At 47.2% G+C, this 21773-nt stretch overlaps 1 protein-coding gene across 10 annotated transcripts in view; it reads right to left on the reverse strand.

Annotated features, from left to right (window-relative positions):
* The window catches only part of DGKI (diacylglycerol kinase iota), a 269247-nt gene that overhangs the window by 85615 nt on the left and 161859 nt on the right, over positions 1–21773 (reverse strand). For all 10 annotated transcript variants that reach the window (XM_069763213.1, XM_069763211.1, XM_069763212.1 and 7 more), the window contains exons 13-14: positions 20425–20538; positions 3104–3241 (exon numbers count right to left, since the gene is read on the reverse strand). In XM_069763213.1, the coding sequence (XP_069619314.1) occupies positions 3104–3241; positions 20425–20538 (252 nt within the window). The remainder of the gene's footprint in view (positions 1–3103; positions 3242–20424; positions 20539–21773) is intronic.

The raw sequence follows: 21773 nt of genomic DNA on the forward strand, positions 1-21773 counted from the left end.
GCCACCTAGTGGCCATTTATCAGATTTATCCTACTGCGCCACCTGCTGGCCATTTATCAGATTTATCCTACTGCGCCACCTGCTGGCCATTTATCAGATTTATCCTACTGTGCCACCTAGTGGCATTTATCAGATTTATCCTACTGTGCCACCTAGTGGCATTTATCAGATTTATCCTACTGTGCCACCTAGTGGCCATTTATCAGATTTATCCTACTGCGCCACCTAGTGGCCATTTATCAGATTTATCCTACTGTGCCACCTAGTGGCCATTTATCAGATTTATCCTACTGCGCCACCTAGTGGCCATTTATCACATTTATCCTACTGCGCCACCTAGTGGCCATTTATCATATTTATCCTACTGTGCCACCTAGTGGCCATTTATCATATTTATCCTACTGTGCCACCTAGTGGCCATTTATCAGATTTATCCTACTGCGCCACCTAGTGGCCATTTATCAGATTTATCCTACTGTGCCACCTAGTGGCCATTTATCAGATTTATCCTACTGTGCCACCTAGTGGCCATTTATCAGATTTATCCTACTGTGCCACCTAGTGGCATTTATCAGATTTATCCTACTGTGCCACCTAGTGGCCATTTATCAGATTTATCCTACTGTGCCACCTGCTGGCCATTTATCAGATTTATCCTACTGTGCCACCTAGTGGCCATTTATCATATTTATCCTACTGTGCCACCTAGTGGCCATTTATCAGATTTATCCTACTGTGCCACCTAGTGGCCATTTATCAGATTTATCCTACTGTGCCACCTAGTGGCCATTTATCAGATTTATCCTACTGTGCCACCTAGTGGCCATTTATCAGATTTATCCTACTGTGCCACCTAGTGGCATTTATCAGATTTATCCTACTGTGCCACCTAGTGGCATTTATCAGATTTATCCTACTGTGCCACCTAGTGGCCATTTATCAGATTTATCCTACTGCGCCACCTAGTGGCCATTTATCACATTTATCCTACTGCGCCACCTAGTGGCCATTTATCACATTTATCCTACTGCGCCACCTAGTGGCCATTTATCATATTTATCCTACTGTGCCACCTAGTGGCCATTTATCAGATTTATCCTACTGCGCCACCTAGTGGCCATTTATCAGATTTATCCTACTGTGCCACCTAGTGGCCATTTATCAGATTTATCCTACTGTGCCACCTAGTGGCCATTTATCAGATTTATCCTACTGTGCCACCTAGTGGCCATTTATCAGATTTATCCTACTGTGCCACCTAGTGGCATTTATCAGATTTATCCTACTGTGCCACCTAGTGGCATTTATCAGATTTATCCTACTGTGCCACCTAGTGGCCATTTATCAGATTTATCCTACTGCGCCACCTAGTGGCCATTTATCACATTTATCCTACTGCGCCACCTAGTGGCCATTTATCATATTTATCCTACTGTGCCACCTAGTGGCCATTTATCATATTTATCCTACTGTGCCACCTAGTGGCCATTTATCAGATTTATCCTACTGTGCCACCTAGTGGCCATTTATCAGATTTATCCTACTGTGCCACCTAGTGGCCATTTATCAGATTTATCCTACTGTGCCACCTAGTGGCCATTTATCAGATTTATCCTACTGTGCCACCTAGTGGCATTTATCAGATTTATCCTACTGTGCCACCTAGTGGCCATTTATCAGATTTATCCTACTCTGCCACCTAGTGGCCATTAATCATATTTATCCTACTGCGCCACCTAGTGGCCATTTATCAGATTTATCCTACTGTGCCACCTAGTGGCCATTTATCAGATTTATCCTACTGTGCCACCTAGTGGCCATTTATCAGATTTATCCTACTCTGCCACCTAGTGGCCATTAATCATATTTATCCTACTGCGCCACCTAGTGGCCATTTATCAGATTTATCCTACTGTGCCACCTAGTGGCCATTTATCAGATTTATCCTACTGCGCCACCTAGTGGCCATTTATCACATTTATCCTACTGCGCCACCTAGTGGCCATTTATCAGATTTATCCTACTGTGCCACCTAGTGGCCATTTATCAGATTTATCCTACTGCGCCACCTAGTGGCCATTTATCACATTTATCCTACTGCGCCACCTAGTGGCCATTTATCACATTTATCCTACTGTGCCATTTCTCCGACACTGGCTTATTAAATTCCATAGTCACCAGTGTAAAATAAAAACAACAGAGATCCGGTGCTGGGACTCCAAGGGTTTCTGTGACAACCAGCAGACACTAATGGGCTGCTTCGCCCACACTTCCTTTCGATGAAATTTGGACATCTGAATTAAGTGTGAGCGAAGCAGCCCAATAGTGTCCGCTGATTGTCTGCAGGGTTCACATGCAATGTCATACGAACCTTGGGAGTCTCAGCAGCAACATCGCCAGAAGGGAGAAGAGTGGACAACCCCTTCAAATGAGAGTAAGCAATAGGAACATTTTCATCAGCTTTGATACTCCAGAGCTGCACTCACTATTCTGCTGGTGCAGTCACTGTGTACATACATTACATTACTGATCCTGAGTTACATCCTGTATTATACTCCAGAGCTGCACTCACTATTCTGCTGGTGCAGTCACTGTGTACATACATTACATTACTGATCCTGAGTTACATCCTGTATTATACCCCAGAGCTGCACTCACTATTCTGCTGGTGCAGTCACTGTGTACATACATTACTGATCCTGAGTTACATCCTGTATTATACCCCAGAGCTGCACTCACTATTCTGCTGGTGCAGTCACTGTGTACATACATTACATTACTGATCCTGAGTTACATCCTGTATTATACCCCAGAGCTGAACTCACTATTCTGCTGGTGCAGTCACTGTGTACATACATTACATTACTTTTCCTGAGTTACATCCTGTATTATACCCCAGAGCTGCACTCACTATTCTGCTGGTGCAGTCACTGTGTACATACATTGCATTACTGACCCAGAGTTACATCCTGTATTATACCCCAGAGCTGCGCTCACTATTCTGCTCCAGTCTCATCCACACAGTGTCCAGCAGTGCTATGCGCTCTCTTCCCGCAGATCCTTTTACAGCCCCAGACTCCCCGCAGAGCATCTGACCTCTGACCTTATGTGTCCCATCATCCAGCTCCTCATGCAGCAGGTCGGGGTTCCTCTCTACATGTAGATTCCAGCGGTCCAGCTGCACGATGCTGCCATCTTCTACATGACAGAGGATCTTGGAGACGGGTTCATCTGTGTAGCCCTAGAGAGGAGAAAAAGAGTAAATATCTATATACTTTTATTATTAATAAACCAGAAAAAAAGGAAAACAAAATAATTTATTTTCTCTATGGATGCATCTGATCACTGTTATACAAAGCCGCCGGCGCTGCCATGTTCTCATCTTTATACGTGGCCCCTCCAACAATTCTTACTGATACGTTTTCTTTAATTCCAACTGCTGTCACTTTCTCATTCTCTCTAGCACCCTCTGCTGTCACTTTCTCTCTAGCGCCACCTGCTGTCACTTTCTCTCTCGCGCCACCTGCTGTCACTTTCTCTCTAGCGTCACCTGCTGTCACTTTCTCTCTAGCACCACCTGCTGTCACTTTCTCTCTAGCACCACCTGCTGTCACTTTCTCTTTCTCTGTATCACCACATCCTGTCACTTTCTCTCTAGCGTCACCTGCTGTCACTTTCTCTCTAGCGTCACCTGCTGTCACTTTCTCTCTAGCACCACCTGCTGTCACTTTCTCTCTAGCACCACCTGCTGTCACTTTCTCTCTAGCACCACCTGCTGTCACTTTCTCTCTAGCACCACCTGCTGTCACTTTCTCTCTAGCACCACCTGCTGTCACTTTCTCTCTAGCACCACCTCCTGTCCCTTTCTCTCTAGCACCACCTCCTGTCACTTTCTCTCTAGCATCACCTGCTGTCACTTTCTCTCTAGCACCACCTCCTGTCACTTTCTCTCTAGCATCACCTGCTGTCACTTTCTCTCTAGCACCACCTGCTGTCACTTTCTCTCTAGCACCACTGTTATGGCTGGCAATCAGGCAACACAGCGTGCAGTAATCAGCGCACATACAGAGATCTGGCAATAACCCAAAACAATAGGACGAGCTCTGAGACGTGGAATCTCTGTAGACTGCAGTACCTGATCTATCCTAACACAACTGGAAGCAGCAGTGGATTGCGCCTATCAACTACCTATGCAACTCGGCACTGCCTGAGGAGCTGACTAGCCTGAAGATAGAAATACAAGCCTGACTTACCTCAGAGAAATACCCCAAAGGAATAGGCAGCCCCCACATATAATGACTGTTAGCAAGATGAAAAGACAAACGTAGGAATGAAATAGATTCAGCAAAGTGAGGCCCGATATTCTAGACAGAGCGAGGATAGCAAAGAGAACTATGCAGTCTACAAAAAACCCTAAAACGAAAACCACGCAAAGGGGCAAAAAGACCCACCGTGCCGAACTAACAGCACGGCGGTGCACCCCTTTGCTTCTCAGAGCTTCCAGCAAAAGATAATAACAAGCTGGACAGAAAAAACAGAAAACAAACTAGAAGCACTTATCTAGCAGAGCAGCAGGCCCAAGGAAAGATGCAGTAGCTCAGATCCAACACTGGAACATTGACAAGGAGCAAGGAAGACAGACTCAGGTGGAGCTAAATAGCAAGGCAGCCAACGAGCTCACCAAAACACCTGAGGGAGGAAGCCCAGAGACTGCAATACCACTTGTGACCACAGAAGTGAACTCAGCCACAGAATTCACAACAGTACCCCCCCCCTTGAGGAGGGGTCACCGAACCCTCACCAGAACCCCCAGGCCGACCAGGATGAGCCACATGAAAGGCACGAACAAGATCTGGGGCATGGACATCAGAGGCAAAAACCCAGGAATTATCTTCCTGAGCATAACCCTTCCATTTGACCAGATACTGGAGTTTCCGTCTAGAGACACGAGAATCCAAAATCTTCTCCACAATATACTCCAATTCCCCCTCCACCAAAACAGGGGCAGGAGGCTCCACAGATGGAACCATAGGTGCCACGTATCTCCTCAACAACGACCTATGGAATACATTATGTATGGAAAAGGAGTCTGGGAGGGTCAGACGAAAAGACACCGGATTGAGAATCTCAGAAATCCTATACGGACCAATAAAACGAGGTTTAAATTTAGGAGAGGAAACCTTCATAGGTATATGACGAGAAGATAACCAAACCAGATCCCCAACACGAAGTCGGGGTCCCACACGGCGTCTGCGATTAGCGAAAAGCTGAGCCTTCTCCTGGGACAAGGTCAAATTGTCCACTACCTGAGTCCAGATCTGCTGCAACCTGTCCACCACATAATCCACACCAGGACAGTCCGAAGACTCAACCTGTCCTGAAGAGAAACGAGGATGGAACCCAGAATTGCAGAAAAATGGAGAGACCAAGGTAGCCGAGCTGGCCCGATTATTAAGGGCGAACTCAGCCAACGGCAAAAATGACACCCAATCATCCTGGTCAGCGGAAACAAAACATCTCAGATATGTTTCCAAGGTCTGATTGGTTCGTTCGGTCTGGCCATTAGTCTGAGGATGGAAGGCCGAGGAAAAAGATAGGTCAATGCCCATCCTACCACAAAAGGCTCGCCAGAACCTCGAGACAAACTGGGAACCTCTGTCAGAAACAATATTCTCAGGAATGCCATGTAAACGAACCACATGCTGGAAGAACAAAGGCACCAAATCAGAGGAGGAAGGCAATTTAACCAAGGGCACCAGATGGACCATTTTAGAAAAGCGATCACAGACCACCCAAATGACAGACATCTTTTGAGAAACGGGAAGGTCAGAAATGAAATCCATCGAAATATGTGTCCAAGGCCTCTTCGGGACCGGCAAGGGCAAAAGCAACCCACTGGCACGTGAACAGCAGGGCTTAGCCCTAGCACAAATTCCACAGGACTGCACAAAAGCACGCACATCCCGTGACAGAGATGGCCACCAGAAGGATCTAGCAACCAACTCCCTAGTACCAAAGATTCCTGGATGACCGACCAGCACCGAACAATGAAGTTCAGAGATAACTTTACTAGTCCACCTATCAGGGACGAACAGTTTCTCGGCCGGACAACGATCAGGTTTATTAGCCTGAAATTTCTGCAACACTCTCCGCAAATCAGGGGAGATGGCAGACACAATGACTCCTTCCTTGAGGATACTCGCCGGCTCAGATAACCCCGGAGAGTCGGGCACAAAACTCCTAGACAGAGCATCCGCCTTCACATTTTTAGAGCCCGGAAGGTATGAAATCACAAAATCAAAACGAGCAAAAAATAACGACCAACGGGCCTGTCTAGGATTCAAGCGCTTGGCAGACTCAAGATAAGTAAGGTTCTTATGATCAGTCAAAACCACCACGCGATGCTTAGCACCCTCAAGCCAATGACGCCACTCCTCGAATGCCCACTTCATGGCCAGCAACTCTCGGTTGCCCACATCATAATTACGCTCAGCAGCAGAAAATTTCCTGGAAAAGAAAGCACATGGTTTGAACACTGAGCAACCAGAACCTCTCTGTGACAAAACCGCCCCTGCACCAATCTCAGAAGCATCAACCTCGACCTGGAACGGAAGAGAAACATCAGGTTGACACAACACAGGGGCACAGCAAAAACGACGCTTCAACTCCTGAAAAGCTTCCACGGCAGCAGAAGACCAATTAACCAAATCAGCACCCTTCTTGGTCAAATCGGTCAATGGTCTGGCAATGCTAGAAAAATTACAGATGAAGCGACGATAAAAATTAGCAAAGCCCAGGAATTTCTGCAAACTTTTTAGAGATGTCGGCTGAGTCCAATCCTGGATGGCCTGAACCTTAACCGGATCCATCTCGATAGTAGAAGGGGAAAAGATGAACCCCAAAAATGAAACTTTCTGCACACCGAAGAGACACTTTGATCCCTTCACGAACAAGGAATTAGCACGCAGTACCTGGAAAACCATTCTGACCTGCTTCACATGAGACTCCCAATCATCCGAGAAGATCAAAATGTCATCCAAGTAAACAATCAAGAATTTATCCAGATACTCACGGAAAATGTCATGCATAAAAGACTGAAAAACAGATGGAGCATTGGCAAGTCCGAACGGCATCACCAGATACTCAAAATGACCCTCGGGCGTATTAAATGCCGTTTTCCATTCATCTCCCTGCCTGATTCTCACCAGATTATACGCACCACGAAGATCAATCTTAGTAAACCAACTAGCCCCCTTAATCCGAGCAAACAAGTCAGAAATCAATGGCAAGGGATACTGAAACTTAACAGTGATCTTATTAAGAAGGCGGTAATCAATACACGGTCTTAGCGAACCATCCTTCTTGGCTACAAAAAAGAACCCTGCTCCCAATGGTGACGACGATGGGCGAATATGTCCCTTCTCCAGGGACTCCTTCACATAACTGCGCATAGCGGTGTGTTCAGGTACGGACAAATTAAATAAACGACCCTTAGGGAATTTACTACCAGGAATCAAATCGATAGCACAATCACAATTCCTATGCGGAGGTAGGGCATCAGACTTGGACTCTTCAAATACATCCTGAAAGTCCGACAAGAACTCTGGGATGTCAGAAGGAATGGATGACGAAATAGACAAAAATGGAACATCACCATGTACTCCCTGACAACCCCAGCTGGTTACCGACATAGAGTTCCAATCCAATACTGGATTATGGGTTTGTAGCCATGGCAACCCCAACACGACCACATCATGCAAATTATGCAGTACCAAAAAGCGAATAACTTCCTGATGTGCAGGAGCCATGCACATGGTCAGCTGGGCCCAGTACTGAGGCTTATTCTTGGCCAGAGGTGTAGCATCAATTCCTCTCAACGGAATAGGACACCGCAAAGGCTCCAAGAAAAATCCACAACGTTTAGCATAATCCAAATCCATCAGATTCAGGGCAGCGCCTGAATCCACAAACGCCATGACAGAATATGATGACAAAGAGCACATTAAGGTAATGGACAAAAGGAATTTGGACTGTACAGTACCAATAACGGCAGAGCTATCGAACCGCCTAGTGCGTTTAGGACAATTAGAAATAGCATGAGTAGAATCACCACAATAGAAACACAGTCTGTTCAGACGTCTGTGTTCGTGCCGTTCTACTTTAGTCATAGTCCTGTCGCACTGCATAGGCTCAGGCTTACTCTCAGACAATACCGCCAGATGGTGCACAGATTTACGCTCGCGCAAGCGACGACCGATCTGAATGGCCAAGGACATAGACTCATTCAAACCAGCAGGCATAGGAAATCCCACCATTACATCCTTAAGAGCTTCAGAGAGACCCTTTCTGAACAAAGCCGCTAGTGCAGATTCATTCCACAGAGTGAGTACTGACCATTTTCTAAATTTCTGACAATATACTTCTACATCATCCTGACCCTGGCATAAAGCCAGCAGATTTTTCTCAGCTTGATCCACTGAATTAGGCTCATCGTAAAGCAATCCCAGCGCCTGGAAAAATGCATCAACATTACTCAATGCAGAATCTCCTGGTGCAAGAGAAAACGCCCAGTCCTGTGGGTCGCCGCGCAAAAAAGAAATAATAATCAAAACCTGTTGAATAGGATTACCAGAAGAATGAGGTTTCAAGGCCAAAAATAGCTTACAATTATTTCTGAAGCTCAGGAACTTAGTTCTGTCACCAAAAAACAAATCAGGAATCGGAATTCTTGGTTCTAGCATCGATTTCTGATCAATAGTATCTTGAATCTTTTGTACATTTACAACGAGATTATCCATTGAGGAGCACAGAGCCTGAATATCCATGTCCACAGCTGTGTCCTGAAGCACTCTAATGTCTAGGGGAAAAAAAAGACTGAAGACAGAGCTAAGAAAAAAAAATGATGTCAGGATTTCTTTTTTCCCTCTATTGGAAATCATTGAATGGCTCCTTGTACTGTTATGGCTGGCAATCAGGCAACACAGCGTGCAGTAATCAGCGCACATACAGAGATCTGGCAATAACCCAAAACAATAGGACGAGCTCTGAGACGTGGAATCTCTGTAGACTGCAGTACCTGATCTATCCTAACACAACTGGAAGCAGCAGTGGATTGCGCCTATCACTACCTATGCAACTCGGCACTGCCTGAGGAGCTGACTAGCCTGAAGATAGAAATACAAGCCTGACTTACCTCAGAGAAATACCCCAAAGGAATAGGCAGCCCCCACATATAATGACTGTTAGCAAGATGAAAAGACAAACGTAGGAATGAAATAGATTCAGCAAAGTGAGGCCCGATATTCTAGACAGAGCGAGGATAGCAAAGAGAACTATGCAGTCTACAAAAAACCCTAAAACGAAAACCACGCAAAGGGGCAAAAAGACCCACCGTGCCGAACTAACAGCACGGCGGTGCACCCCTTTGCTTCTCAGAGCTTCCAGCAAAAGATAATAACAAGCTGGACAGAAAAAACAGAAAACAAACTAGAAGCACTTATCTAGCAGAGCAGCAGGCCCAAGGAAAGATGCAGTAGCTCAGATCCAACACTGGAACATTGACAAGGAGCAAGGAAGACAGACTCAGGTGGAGCTAAATAGCAAGGCAGCCAACGAGCTCACCAAAACACCTGAGGGAGGAAGCCCAGAGACTGCAATACCACTTGTGACCACAGAAGTGAACTCAGCCACAGAATTCACAACACACCACCTCCTGTCCCTTTCTCTCTAGCACCACCTCCTGTCACTTTCTCTCTAGCACCACCTCCTGTCACTTTCTCTCTAGCATCACCTGCTGTCACTTTCTCTCTAGCACCACCTCCTGTCACTTTCTCTCTAGCATCACCTGCTGTCACTTTCTCTCTAGCACCACCTGCTGTCTTTTTCTCTGTAGCACCACCTGCTGTCACTTTCTCTCTTGCGCCACCACATGTCACTTTCTTTCTCTCTAGCACCACCTGCTGTCACTTTCTCTCTAGCGTTGTGAAGGAACAAATTAAGAAAGATTCTCCATTTTGTGCTTTTCGACTCCATTTTGCTGTTTTAAGATAAATTTTGTTACTCTGTTAAGTTCACAGCTGTTGCAATCTGGACAGGACATAAGACTGAGGGTGTATTGTTCTACGAGACTTTGACGTACAGACTGTTCCTGCATTCTTATAGGTTAAGAACTGTGAGCGTGTTCTTATGCTGATTGGTTGAAGTATAATTTCTATGATTATGAAAAGTGATACACAATAAACGGGGGCCAGAGATCTGCTCGATCTCCCCAAACAGAGACATACATCTCCGTCTGGTCATTTTCAGTTGCCGGCAACACCCTGTAGATTAATTTGGAAATCACTGAGTTAACCGTGAAGGATCACCTTAGATCCTCCCTCAACAGTTGGCGCCCGAACGTAGGGCCCCAAACAGGAACGCCCCTGCCCCCGGAGGACAACAAGACAAAGGACCCTTGGACCAGACACAGGCCTGACCATCCCCCACAACAACCAAGGTAAGCTGGCAGTTATACTGTCCAGACTGACCGTTTGGTGTGGTTTTGCTGTGTTTGTTGCTGCAAAGAGGATCTGAGGTTTGTCCCTTATGGTGGGGTGATTATTGGGTGGAATCATATAGAGGTGTAGTTCCGTTGGGAGCCCAGTGCTCGAACCGTACCTCATAAGGGACGGACACCCCGGACTGACCAGTGATGTCATTCTCTTTATAGTCAAAATATCCTGAATTCCTGATCACTGTTAGAATCAGGCGCAGTGAGGTGATCGAAGATGAGTGGGATGCGTAACTCAGGAATATATCGATATATATGTATATTTCCAAAGGTGTCTGGAGGGTTAGTTTAAGATGCCCTCCTCCTTTCATTGAGTACCGCTTTTTGGGTTGTCCGAGTGGGGGACAGGTAGACCCATTAGAATAGACTATACGGCCGCTCTGGTATTATGTACGACTAAAGTAAGGATATTTAGCTCTAAAGTAGAATCATGTTTCCGTGGAAGAAAAATAAAACTTTGAATTTGTGTGATGAATCTGATATTGTTAGCTCAAAGACGGGGAAAGAAATTTGTCAGGAATGCAGGAAAAATATTCTCAATCATGGGTTTTTCTAAGGTGGTCTGACACATGAATTTTGTGATGAAGGTTTTGTAGAAATTAATTAAGTCTGAGAACTGCTGTATTCTGTTTCTGTGTGAAATTTCTAAAATACCTGATGGGAGGGGGATCAAACAGCTGCACAATTGCTTTCTTCTTTCTGTGTTGAGGAATGCTGTGAATTCTTATCTCTGTTGAGTCTCTGATATGGAGGGGGCATGTGGCTGCTCTCAAGATTCTTTGTATTTTCTGTCCTTGGTGTAGTACGCCATGGGAGATCTGTGTTTTGTTTAAAGCAACAATATTGTTTTGCAGTAGGAAGAAATATTGTAAGTTGAAGTTGGAAGTTGAAAGTGAAATATGGTGCCTAGTTTTAGAAGGAAACTTGTAAGTGATTGTTTGGTTATCAGTGTGATTGAAAGATTGATAAAAGATTCACCTGCTTCAAGTTGAGTGGTTGATATATAGCAAATTGAGAATTAACAGAGGAAGTGAGTTCTGTTTTTGTTACTTTGAAAAAGGAAAGTTGTCTATTACTATGACAAAAAACTGGATGTTTTGTGGTGCAAGAAGGAAATGAGAAAGTGGCTGAGATTAATGTGTCTGGAAAGCAAACAATTAAAAATTTGGGACAGGGGGTCTCCCTGCTAGATAATATGGTCCCTCCCCAGGAAATTAAGCCTCTACTCCCGACTGTAAGCCCTATGCCCCTTAACCCCAAGACATCAATATATCCTGGACTGCTGAGAAGTTCTATGGGCGTCTTATGGTAGTATTTAAAGATCTGGGAATCTCATTGTAAAATAAAGCCCATACACACCTTTTTGTAGTAGCTTTAATGTCCGGCCTTAAATCTAAATTGAAAGAGGCAATAATGTCAGTCAGACCAGATATCGAGACTTCCAATCCGGATGATGCATTAAAAGTAGTACAAAGTTTTCAGAACTTAGTCCGTTCTGCATCAGCAGGGAAATTAAAGGTTAAATCAAAGGCCACAGCGATTCCTGCTCCAACCTCAGCCCCCACCACAGCTACAAGGACACAGCTCCGTTCCTTATCAGTGGCCCACGCAACAGACTTCAGCTCCTGCCCTGCCCACCGTACACAAATCCAGTCCCATACTCCAATATCCCTTTTAACCCTATGTCTGGGAACCCCCGTCCCCAGCCCCCGCCATGTCTATTCTCAGACCAAGACCTTGTTTTAATCGGTGTAGATGGCAGACCCAATAAAGATACTCTTACAAAACCCATCCCTGTGGGACCCTTCCCTGAGGTTGCTACTCAGTTCCTAATCTCTCCCACATGTCTGGTAAATTTACTGGGGGCAGATTTATTATCACAGTTCCACTCCAGAATACAATTCCAAGATGATGGTCAGATGGTCCTTACATTATATAACCCCTTCCCACAGTGATGATGGCCCTCATAGGCCCAGATCCTCCCCCAATAATGACTGTAGAACCAGTAAAAGTGTTTCTCAAACCTGGTTCCCTTTTTCCCAAAGTCAATACCCTTTGAAACATGATCAGGAGCGGGGCCTCAAGGGTCAAATACAAACGTTACTTGATAATGGTGCCCTGGTACCCTGTGTTTCCCCATGTAACACGCCCTTGTTTCCTGTTAAGAAAAAGACCCCACCCGGCCAACCCCCTGTGTACCGGCTGGTACAAGATCTACGGGCAGTTAATGCAGCCCTACCAAGTCCTCCTTATTACTCCTATGTCAGTAAAGCTGGATGGAAGGCCGACGTGGATCCACGCATCGCACTGCAAGCTGGTTAAACAGACTAGTAGCAAATAAGGGGACATAATGTTTTGGTTTTTCGTATTGCCATATAATAATATTAGTTACCGCATGGGACAGCCTAAATTCCCCAACATCCTTGAATAATAAGTTTGTACAATATCATGAAAGAGGAGTAGTACAGATGGGTATAGCCAATAAAATTGTCAGTTCTATTTTCATTTATCCTATGATTACACAAATGTGGGATAAATTGCTTAGGGCCACACAGACTATCTAGATGATCAAATTTGGGATATATTGGATATACTTAATACCACTATTGTTGTCCAAAACCAACTTATTATAGTCACTAATCAACACACTGTAGTACTGGACTACTTAACAGCAGCACAGGGTGGTATGTGTCAGGTTATTGGACCCGCATGCTGTCATTATTTAGATCCCATGCTACAGAACCCCCAGCACCAAGAATATGTTATGCAGTATATATTATGTATAATAGGTTCCATGTGAAATGCATCAATCCACAGGCTGCGCCCCTGGGCAGAGAGGACAAGATATCCCCCTTCTGTCCTCCCCCACCTTTGTAATTCCCACAGTACATATCAGCAGGCTCCGGCCCCCTGCGGCTATTGTAATGTATGTCTGGCCTGCTTTTTCTATTGGCCTGCCCTGTGTATCTGTGTTATATATTCTGTGTGCTGTAAATAAAGTGTGTTCTTTTAGACTGGAAATACGTGGGGTAGCAGTCAGCTTTTATATGCTCTCACGTAACCAAGGAATTCCAGCCAGCGTCCTTCATTCAGAATCCAGCAAAAGCAGAGTGGAGCTCCTGAAACACGGGGTGGTACTGAAAAAGGTACCCCAGCTTGGTAGACCCCGTTACACTGGTGGCAGACAGCGGGATCTGATACCCCTTCTACAGGAGGAAAGGAATGAATGGAAGACAACTACCAGAAGTTAAAGAGGACTACATTAAAAGATCTGATGGAAGCCCGAAGGTTGATTGCCAGCAACAAAACAAAAGCAGATTTGATAGCAGCCATCATGGAACAAGACAGTGCAGCGCCCCCCAATGTGAACGTGGAGGAGACTGAATTCCAGAGGGAGGTAAAGAACAGACTGGCGTTCTATGGCCCAAACCCTGCAGTAGAGATCATACGAGAGGTGATGGCTGATGTGCGTACTGATCTGAAGGAAAAGATGGCCGAGCGGACCAGGATAGAGTTAGCCAAGATGGAGATGGCAGAGCGGACCAAAGTGGAGCTGGCCAAGATGGAGATGGCAGAGCGGAGAGAGGAGAGTCAGCAAGCAGGGGGAGCTCTGGCTTCCGCCCAGGTACCTTCAACAGTAAGCCACAAAAAGATCCAGTATAATGCCTTCCGACAGTTGGGGGAGGCAGAGGAAGACATTGATGGCTTTCTGCAGGACTTTGAGCGGCAGTGTGCCCTTCATCAAGTGAAGCCGGAGGAACGGGTTCAAATTCTGGCCAGCAAGCTGACAGGCCGGGCAGCGGACGCCTATCGCACGGTACCTGATGAGGACTGCATGGACTATGAGCGGATCAAAGAAGTGATCTTGGCCCGGCGCTGACACCAGAGGCATACCGCCAAAAGTTCCACGGACTTATAAAACGAGTAACCGATACCCACGCTGAATGGGCCTGTAAATTACAGCGGTCACTGCTACAGTGGGTACAAGGGAGCCAAGCAACCACTAAGGAGGACGTCCTCCAGCTCTTCTTGTTAGAACGATTCTTTAATGGACTAAACCCCGAGACACAGGAATGGCTTCGGGACAGGCGGCCAATGACTCTTGAGGAAGCCGCTCGTCTGGCCGATGAACATCCTGACGCCAGGAGGCCTCAGTTGTCCGGATCAAAGATGGTCACTAGGGGTCCGCCCATGGACCTGGAGGGCCCCAAACCACCGAAGATTGTAGGGGGACCAGCTAGAAACCTGGCCTACCACAGTTCCCCTGGGGCGCGATGCCACACCTGCCGTCAGCTGGGCCACCTGCAAAGACAATGTCCCAACCGGACTCAGCATACCCAGTGGCCAAAGGCGGGAACAGCTACCTTCCTCCGGGCCGCTGTACACTGCTACCAAGGCAAAGCTGACCTGGCTTTGGGGGCTACAACTAACCAAGGGGTGGAAGACATGGAGGAAGTGCTACATGAAGTAGACCCCGTGCAGGCAGCCCGGGCAGATAATCGACAACAGCATCGACAGGTCGTGTGGGTTAATGGGAAACGCATGCAGGGACTAAGAGATTCCGGAGCAACTTTGACCCTTGTGAAGCCTCACCTCTTCCGGGACCAAGAGAAGACAGACAGTGGCAGTCCGTGTAGCAGGGGGAGCTATACATCGACTGCCCACTGCCAGGATTCACCTGAACTGGGGAGTTGGGGATGGCCTTGTTGAGGTCGGCTTGATGGAGGATTTGCCTGCAGATGTTTTGCTGGGAAATGACTTGGGGCCCATGTTGTCTGCCTTCTCGGTTGCCCCTCTGGCTGAGACATATCCTGTGACCACCCGGAGACAAGCTCGAGCTGCGGAGGCGGAATCACACTCAGAGGAGGCCCAGGTAAGACATCCCAGCCCTACATGTATTCCCATAGCCAGACACATTTCTTGGGCCACCCCAGATGAATTTAAGAGGGAGTTACTTGAGGATCCTTCATTGGAGGGATATCATGGGAAGGCACAGGAGGGAAGAGGGGTACTGGAAGGGGAACAGTTTTTATGGAAGCAGGGACTCCTCTGCCTGATCACAGAGCAGCACCACACAGGGACAAGCCCCACTATATAAAACGACAGCTGGTAGTTCCCAAGAAGTATAGGCAGGAGTTACTGCGAATCTCTCATGACATACCCTTGGCCGGGCACTTCGGCGTCAGTCGCATCAGGCATCGTCTGACACAAAACTTCTTTTGGCCGGGGGTAACCTATGATGTTCGTCAGTACTGCCAGACCTGTGACAGTTGCCAGCGCATTGGCAAGAGGGGAGATCGATGCAAGGCCAAATTACGCCCCCTCCCCATTGTGGAGGAACCATTTAGCCGAGTAGCGGTTGATCTGATAGGGCCGTTAGCCAAACCCAGTCTGTCAGGGAAAAGGTATATATTGACAGTGGTAGATTATGCCACACGGTATCCAGAGGCGGTTGCGTTACCTAACATACTGGCAGAGACGGTGGTGGCTGCCGTGCTCCAGGTTTTCTCACGGGTTGGATTTCCCCAGGAGATTATCTCAGACCAGGGTACCCAGTTTACAGCAGAGGTGACCAACCAACTGTGGAAGCTGTGCGGCGTAAAGTCCATTAGAAGCGCCTCGTACCACCCGCAAACCAATGGGTTGTGTGAACGCTTTAAAGGGACGTTAAAACAACTCATCGGGACTTTTACCAGGACCTACAGGGACTGGGAGAAATTCTTGCCTCACCTCCTGTTTGCCTATCGAGAGGTGCCCCAAGAATCCACGGGGTTCTCCCCATTCGAACTGGTATACGGGAGACGGGTAAGGGGACCCCTAGACTTAGTGCTAGAACACTGGGAAGGGGAGGGCACCATAGAAGGGGTACCTATTGTACCCTATGTGCTGGAATTCCGGGACCGCCTACAGGAGCTGACCCAGGCTGTACGTGGGAACATGCAGGTGGCCCAGCGGCGCCAGCGCGTATGGTACGATCGGAGGGCCAGAGAGCGCACCTTGGAAATAGGGCAGAAGGTCCTGGTGTTAGAGCCCACCAGGCAGAACAAGTTCCAAGCTGCATAGCAGGGGCCCTACCAGGTAGTGGGGAAAATAGCCGACACCACCTATAATGTCGCCGATTGTGACGACCCCAGGGTTATCCGCATGTTCCACGTGAATATGCTGAAGCCCTATCGGGAGCGCCCTGAAGAGGTAGTGGCCATCTGTGCACCTGAAGCAGAGGATTTAGCCGGACTTCCCTTGCCTGATGTCTTAGGGGAGAGGACTCAGTCTAAAACATGGGACCAGGTACACTGGGGTGAAGACTTAGGTCCCCGGGAGAGACAGCAGGCGGAGGAGTTGTTGAGGCAGCGACAGAGGATGTTTTCAGGGAAACCCGGGTACACTCACCTGGCACAACACAAGGTTGAGACCCAGGATCAGACCCCCTGCGACAAAACCCCTTCCGCGTCCCTGAGACTGTACGAGAGGGGATGCGACAAGAGATACAAGAGATGTTGCGTTTAGGGGTCATTGAAGAGTCAGATAGTCCCTGGGCATCCCCAGTAGTGTTAGTGCCCAAGAAGGATGGGACTACACGGTTTTGTGTAGACCAGGGGTCCCCAACTCCAGGCCTCGAGGGCCGCCAACAGTGCAGGTTTTCAGGATTTCTTTAGTATTGCATCGGTGGTAATGTGATCATCTGCACAGGTGATGATTCCAACCCCTGTGCAATACTAAGGAAATCCTGAAAACCTGCACTGTTGGCGGCCCTCGAGGCCTGGAGTTGGGGACCACTGGTGCAGACTATCATAAGCTCAATGAGCAAACAGTGATGGATGCGTATCCCATGCCGCGTGTGGATGACTTGTTAGACCGGCTGGCGGGGGCAAAGTATTTGACCACCATCGATCTATGCAAAGGCTACTGGCAGATTCCCCTTAGTCCTGATGCTATTCCCAAGTCGGCATTTGTCACCCCGTTTGGCTTATTCCAGTTTCGAGTTATGCCATTCGGGATGAAGACTGCCCGGCGACCTTCCAGAGGCTGGCTAACCGGCTTCTGGATGGTCTCCAGGACTATGCGTGTGCCTACCTGGATGACATCGCCATCTACAGCGCGACATGGGAAGAGCATCTAAATCACCTAGAGACAGTATTAGACAGGATCCACAAGGCCGGAATCACCCTGAACCCAAACAAGTGTCATGTGGGCAAAGCAGAGGTTCAGTATTTAGGGCATTGGGTGGGAAGTGGGAAACAGCGACCAGAACCAGCCAAGATTGAGGCCATAGCCAAATGGCCCACCCCACGCACTAAAACCCAGGTCATGGCGTTTCTAGGGACAGTGGGGTATTACAGGAAATTCGTTCCCAATTACAGCAGCGTGGCCAAGCCCCTCACTGATCTGACCCGTAAGAACCAACCCCGCCAGGTAACCTGGACCCCAGAGTGTGAGGAAGCCTTCCGCCAGCTAAAGGACGCCCTCACCAATACCCCTGTATTGGCCGCACCCGATCCAACTAAACGTTTCCTTGTTCACACAGACGCTTCTATGTTTGGGTTGGGGGCAGTACTGAGCCAAGTCGGGCCGGACGGCCAAGAACACCCGGTAGCTTACCTGAGTCGGAAACTACTGCCCCGTGAAGTGAGCTATGCAGCCATCGAGAAGGAGTGCCTGGCAATAGTATGGGCACTCAAAAAGTTACAACCATATTTGTATGGACGACAGTTTTCCCTCCTAACGGACCATAATCCCCTAGTCTGGCTTAATCGGGTCTCCAGAGACAACGCCAGATTACTGCGGTGGAGTTTAGCCCTACAACCTCTGGACTTCACCATCCACTACAGACCCGGCAAACAAAACGGTAACGCCGATGGACTAAGTCAACAAACGGAACTTGTACCCACCCCATAAACTTCGGTCATCCCCAAACCGATCCGTTCAGGATCAGACTGTGTATGCCGATCGCGTCGCTGAAAAGGGGAGCCGTGTTACAGAACACCCAGCACCAAGAATATGTTATGCAGTATATATTATGTATAATAGGTTCCATGTGAAATGCATCAGTCCACAGGCTGCGCCCCTGGGCAGAGAGGACAAGATATTCTCCTTCTGTCCTCCCCCACCTTTGTAATTCCCACAGTACATATCAGCAGGCTCCGGCCCCCTGCGGCTATTGTAATGTATGTCTGGCCTGCTTTTTCTATTGGCCTGCCCTGTGTATCTGTGTTATATATTCTGTGTGCTTTAAATAAAGTGTGTTCTTTTAGACTGGAAATACGTGGGGTAGCAGTCAGCTTTTATATGCTCTCACGTAACCAAGGAATTCCAGCCAGCGTCCTTCATTCAGAATCCAGCAAAAGCAGAGTGGAGCTCCTGAAACACGGGGTGGTACTGAAAGAGGTACCCCAGCTTGTTAGACCCCGTTACATCCCAATAGCACTATGAAGTTAAAGTTAGAAAACATTCAAAGACTCAGAGATTAATATGATAAAGACAATGACCGTAATAAGGACAGTTGGTGGGCAGACACCTTCTCCTTTTTAATCCAGCCAATTGGTTTAAGGGACTTGGGGGCTGGATAGCTGGAATTTTGCAAAGTTTGTTACACATTGCTGCCTTTATCCTTGTCATGTATGTAATACTAAAACTTGTTCTTTGGTGTATTTCTGTATGTATTAGGAAATTCTGCACTAAGACAACTAATGATGAAACCAAAAGCGTTGCCACCCCTGCTCTTCTCTACACCGATTTCACAAAGTTACCTGATGAAGATGTTGAAGCCAAGCGCATGGCTATCTTCAAAAGATCCCCACCACTGTTATCAATAATTGTTATTCGTAAATTCTAGTATACAGGGGGGACGGGTACGCCGCAACAGCCATGGCTGGTAACATGGCACCAGCCATGTGAAGACCAGTACCCCTCGAGCTTATAGCTGGGGATAGTACCTCTGATGCTGGACATTAATTAACAAAATTTATCTAGGGGGGAATGTGAAGGAACAAATTAAGAAAGATTCTCCATTTTGTGCTTTTCGACTCCATTTTGCTGTTTTAAGATAAATTTTGTTACTAGGCTAAAGTTCACAGCTGTTATGAGACCTTGATTGTTGCAATCTGGACAGGACATAAGACTGAGGGTGTATTGTTCTACGAGACTTTGACGTACAGACTGTTCCTGCATTCTTATAGGGTAAGAACTGTGATCGTGTTCTTATGCTGATTGGTTGGAGTATAATTTCTATGATTATGAAAAGTGATACACAATAAACGGGGGCCAGAGATCTGCTCGATACCCCCAGAGACACACGTCTCTGTCTGGTCATTTTCAGTTGCCGGCAAGGAGTGAGGGATCACTTTAGATCCTCCCTCAACAGCGCCACCTGCTGTCACCTTCTCTTTCTCTCTAGCACCACCTCCTATCACTTTCTTTCTCTCTAGCACCACCTGCTGTCACTTTCTCTCTAGCGCCAGCTGCTGTCACTTTCTCGATTTCTCTCTAGCGCCACCTCTTCTCATTTTCTCTCTAGCGCCACCTGCTGTCACTGTCTCTCTTTCTCTCTAGCGCCACCTGCTGTCACTTTCTCTTTTCTCTCTAGCGCCACCTGCTGTCACTTTTTCTATTAGCGCCACCTCCTGTGACTTTCTTTTTCTCTCTAGCGCCGACTGCTGTCACTTTCTCTTTCTCTGTATCACCACCTCCTGTCACTTTCTCTTTAGCGCCACCTCCTGTCACTTTCTCTTAAGCGTCACCTCCTGTCACTTTCTCTCTAGCGCCACCTCCTGTCACTTTCTCTCTAGCGCCGCCTCCTGTCACTTTCTCTCTAGCGCCACCTCCTGTCACTTTCTCTCTAGAGCCCCCTGCTCCATTATCAGTGCCAGCCCACTTACCCCTCCCCAGTTGAGGGTGCGAGCGAGGTCATTCCCAGTCCCCAGTGGAAGAACAGCAACAGGAGGCTGAGGGTTCAGCTGCAGCTCGTCCAAGACAGAAAGGATCCAGCCTACCTGTGGGAAGAATGTGGGATTACACCGCGTATAGAGGGGCAATGACCACTCCACACTGCACATGCTCCAGACCAAACCTTGTCACATGTGACCCCAGAGACTACTGCGCCACCTACTAGCGCCCATCCATTCATCCCACAAAATGCAGACCCTCCTAATAATCATAGGGGGGGCCAAGAGATCTAAGTTATCACCAACTAGTCATAGCCGAAGCCAGAATTACTCTACACAGAAAGATGAGCCACTCACCCCAAGTTACATCCTGCATTATACCCCAGAGCTGCACTCACTATTCTGCTGGTGCAGTCACTGTGTACATACATTACATTACTGATCCTGAGTAACATCCTGTGTTATACCCCAGAGCTGCACTCACTATTCTGCTGGTGCAGTCACTGTGTACATACATTACATTACTGATCCTGAGTTACCTCCTGTATTATACTCCAGAGCTGCACTCACTATTCTGCTGGTGCAGTCACTGTGTACATACATTACATTACTGATCCTGAGTTACATCCTGTATTATCCTCCAGAGCTGCACTCACTATTCTGCTGGTGCAGTCACTGTGTACATACATTACATTACTGATCCTGAGTTACCTCCTGTATTATACTCCAGAGCTGCACTCACTATTCTGCTGGTGCAGTCACTGTGTACATACATTACATTACTGATCCTGAGTTACATCCTGTATTATACCCCAGAGCTGCACTCACTATTCTGCTGGTGCAGTCACTGTGTACATACATTACATTACTGATCCTGAGTTACATCCTGTATTATACCCCAGAGCTGCACTCACTATTCTGCTGGTGCAGTCACTGTGTACATACATTACATTACTGATCCTGAGTTACCTCCTGTATTATACTCCAGAGCTGCACTCACTATTCTGCTGGTGCAGTCACTGTGTACATACATTACATTACTGATCCTGAGTTATATTCTGTATTATACTCCAGAGCTGCACTCACTATTCTGCTGGTGCAGTCACTGTGTACATTCATTACATTACTAATCCTGAGTTACATCCTGTATTATACTCCAGAGCTGCACTCACTATTCTGCTGGTGCAGTCACTGTGTACATTCATTACATTACTGATTCTGAGTTACATCTTGTATTATACCCCAGAGCTGTACTCACTATTCTGCTAGTGCAGTCACTGTGTACATTCATTACATTACTGATCCTGAGTTACATCCTGTATTATACTCCAGTGCTGCACTCA

This window comes from Ranitomeya imitator, chromosome 4, assembly GCF_032444005.1.
Source record: "Ranitomeya imitator isolate aRanImi1 chromosome 4, aRanImi1.pri, whole genome shotgun sequence".
Classification (NCBI taxonomy): Eukaryota; Metazoa; Chordata; class Amphibia; order Anura; family Dendrobatidae; genus Ranitomeya; species Ranitomeya imitator.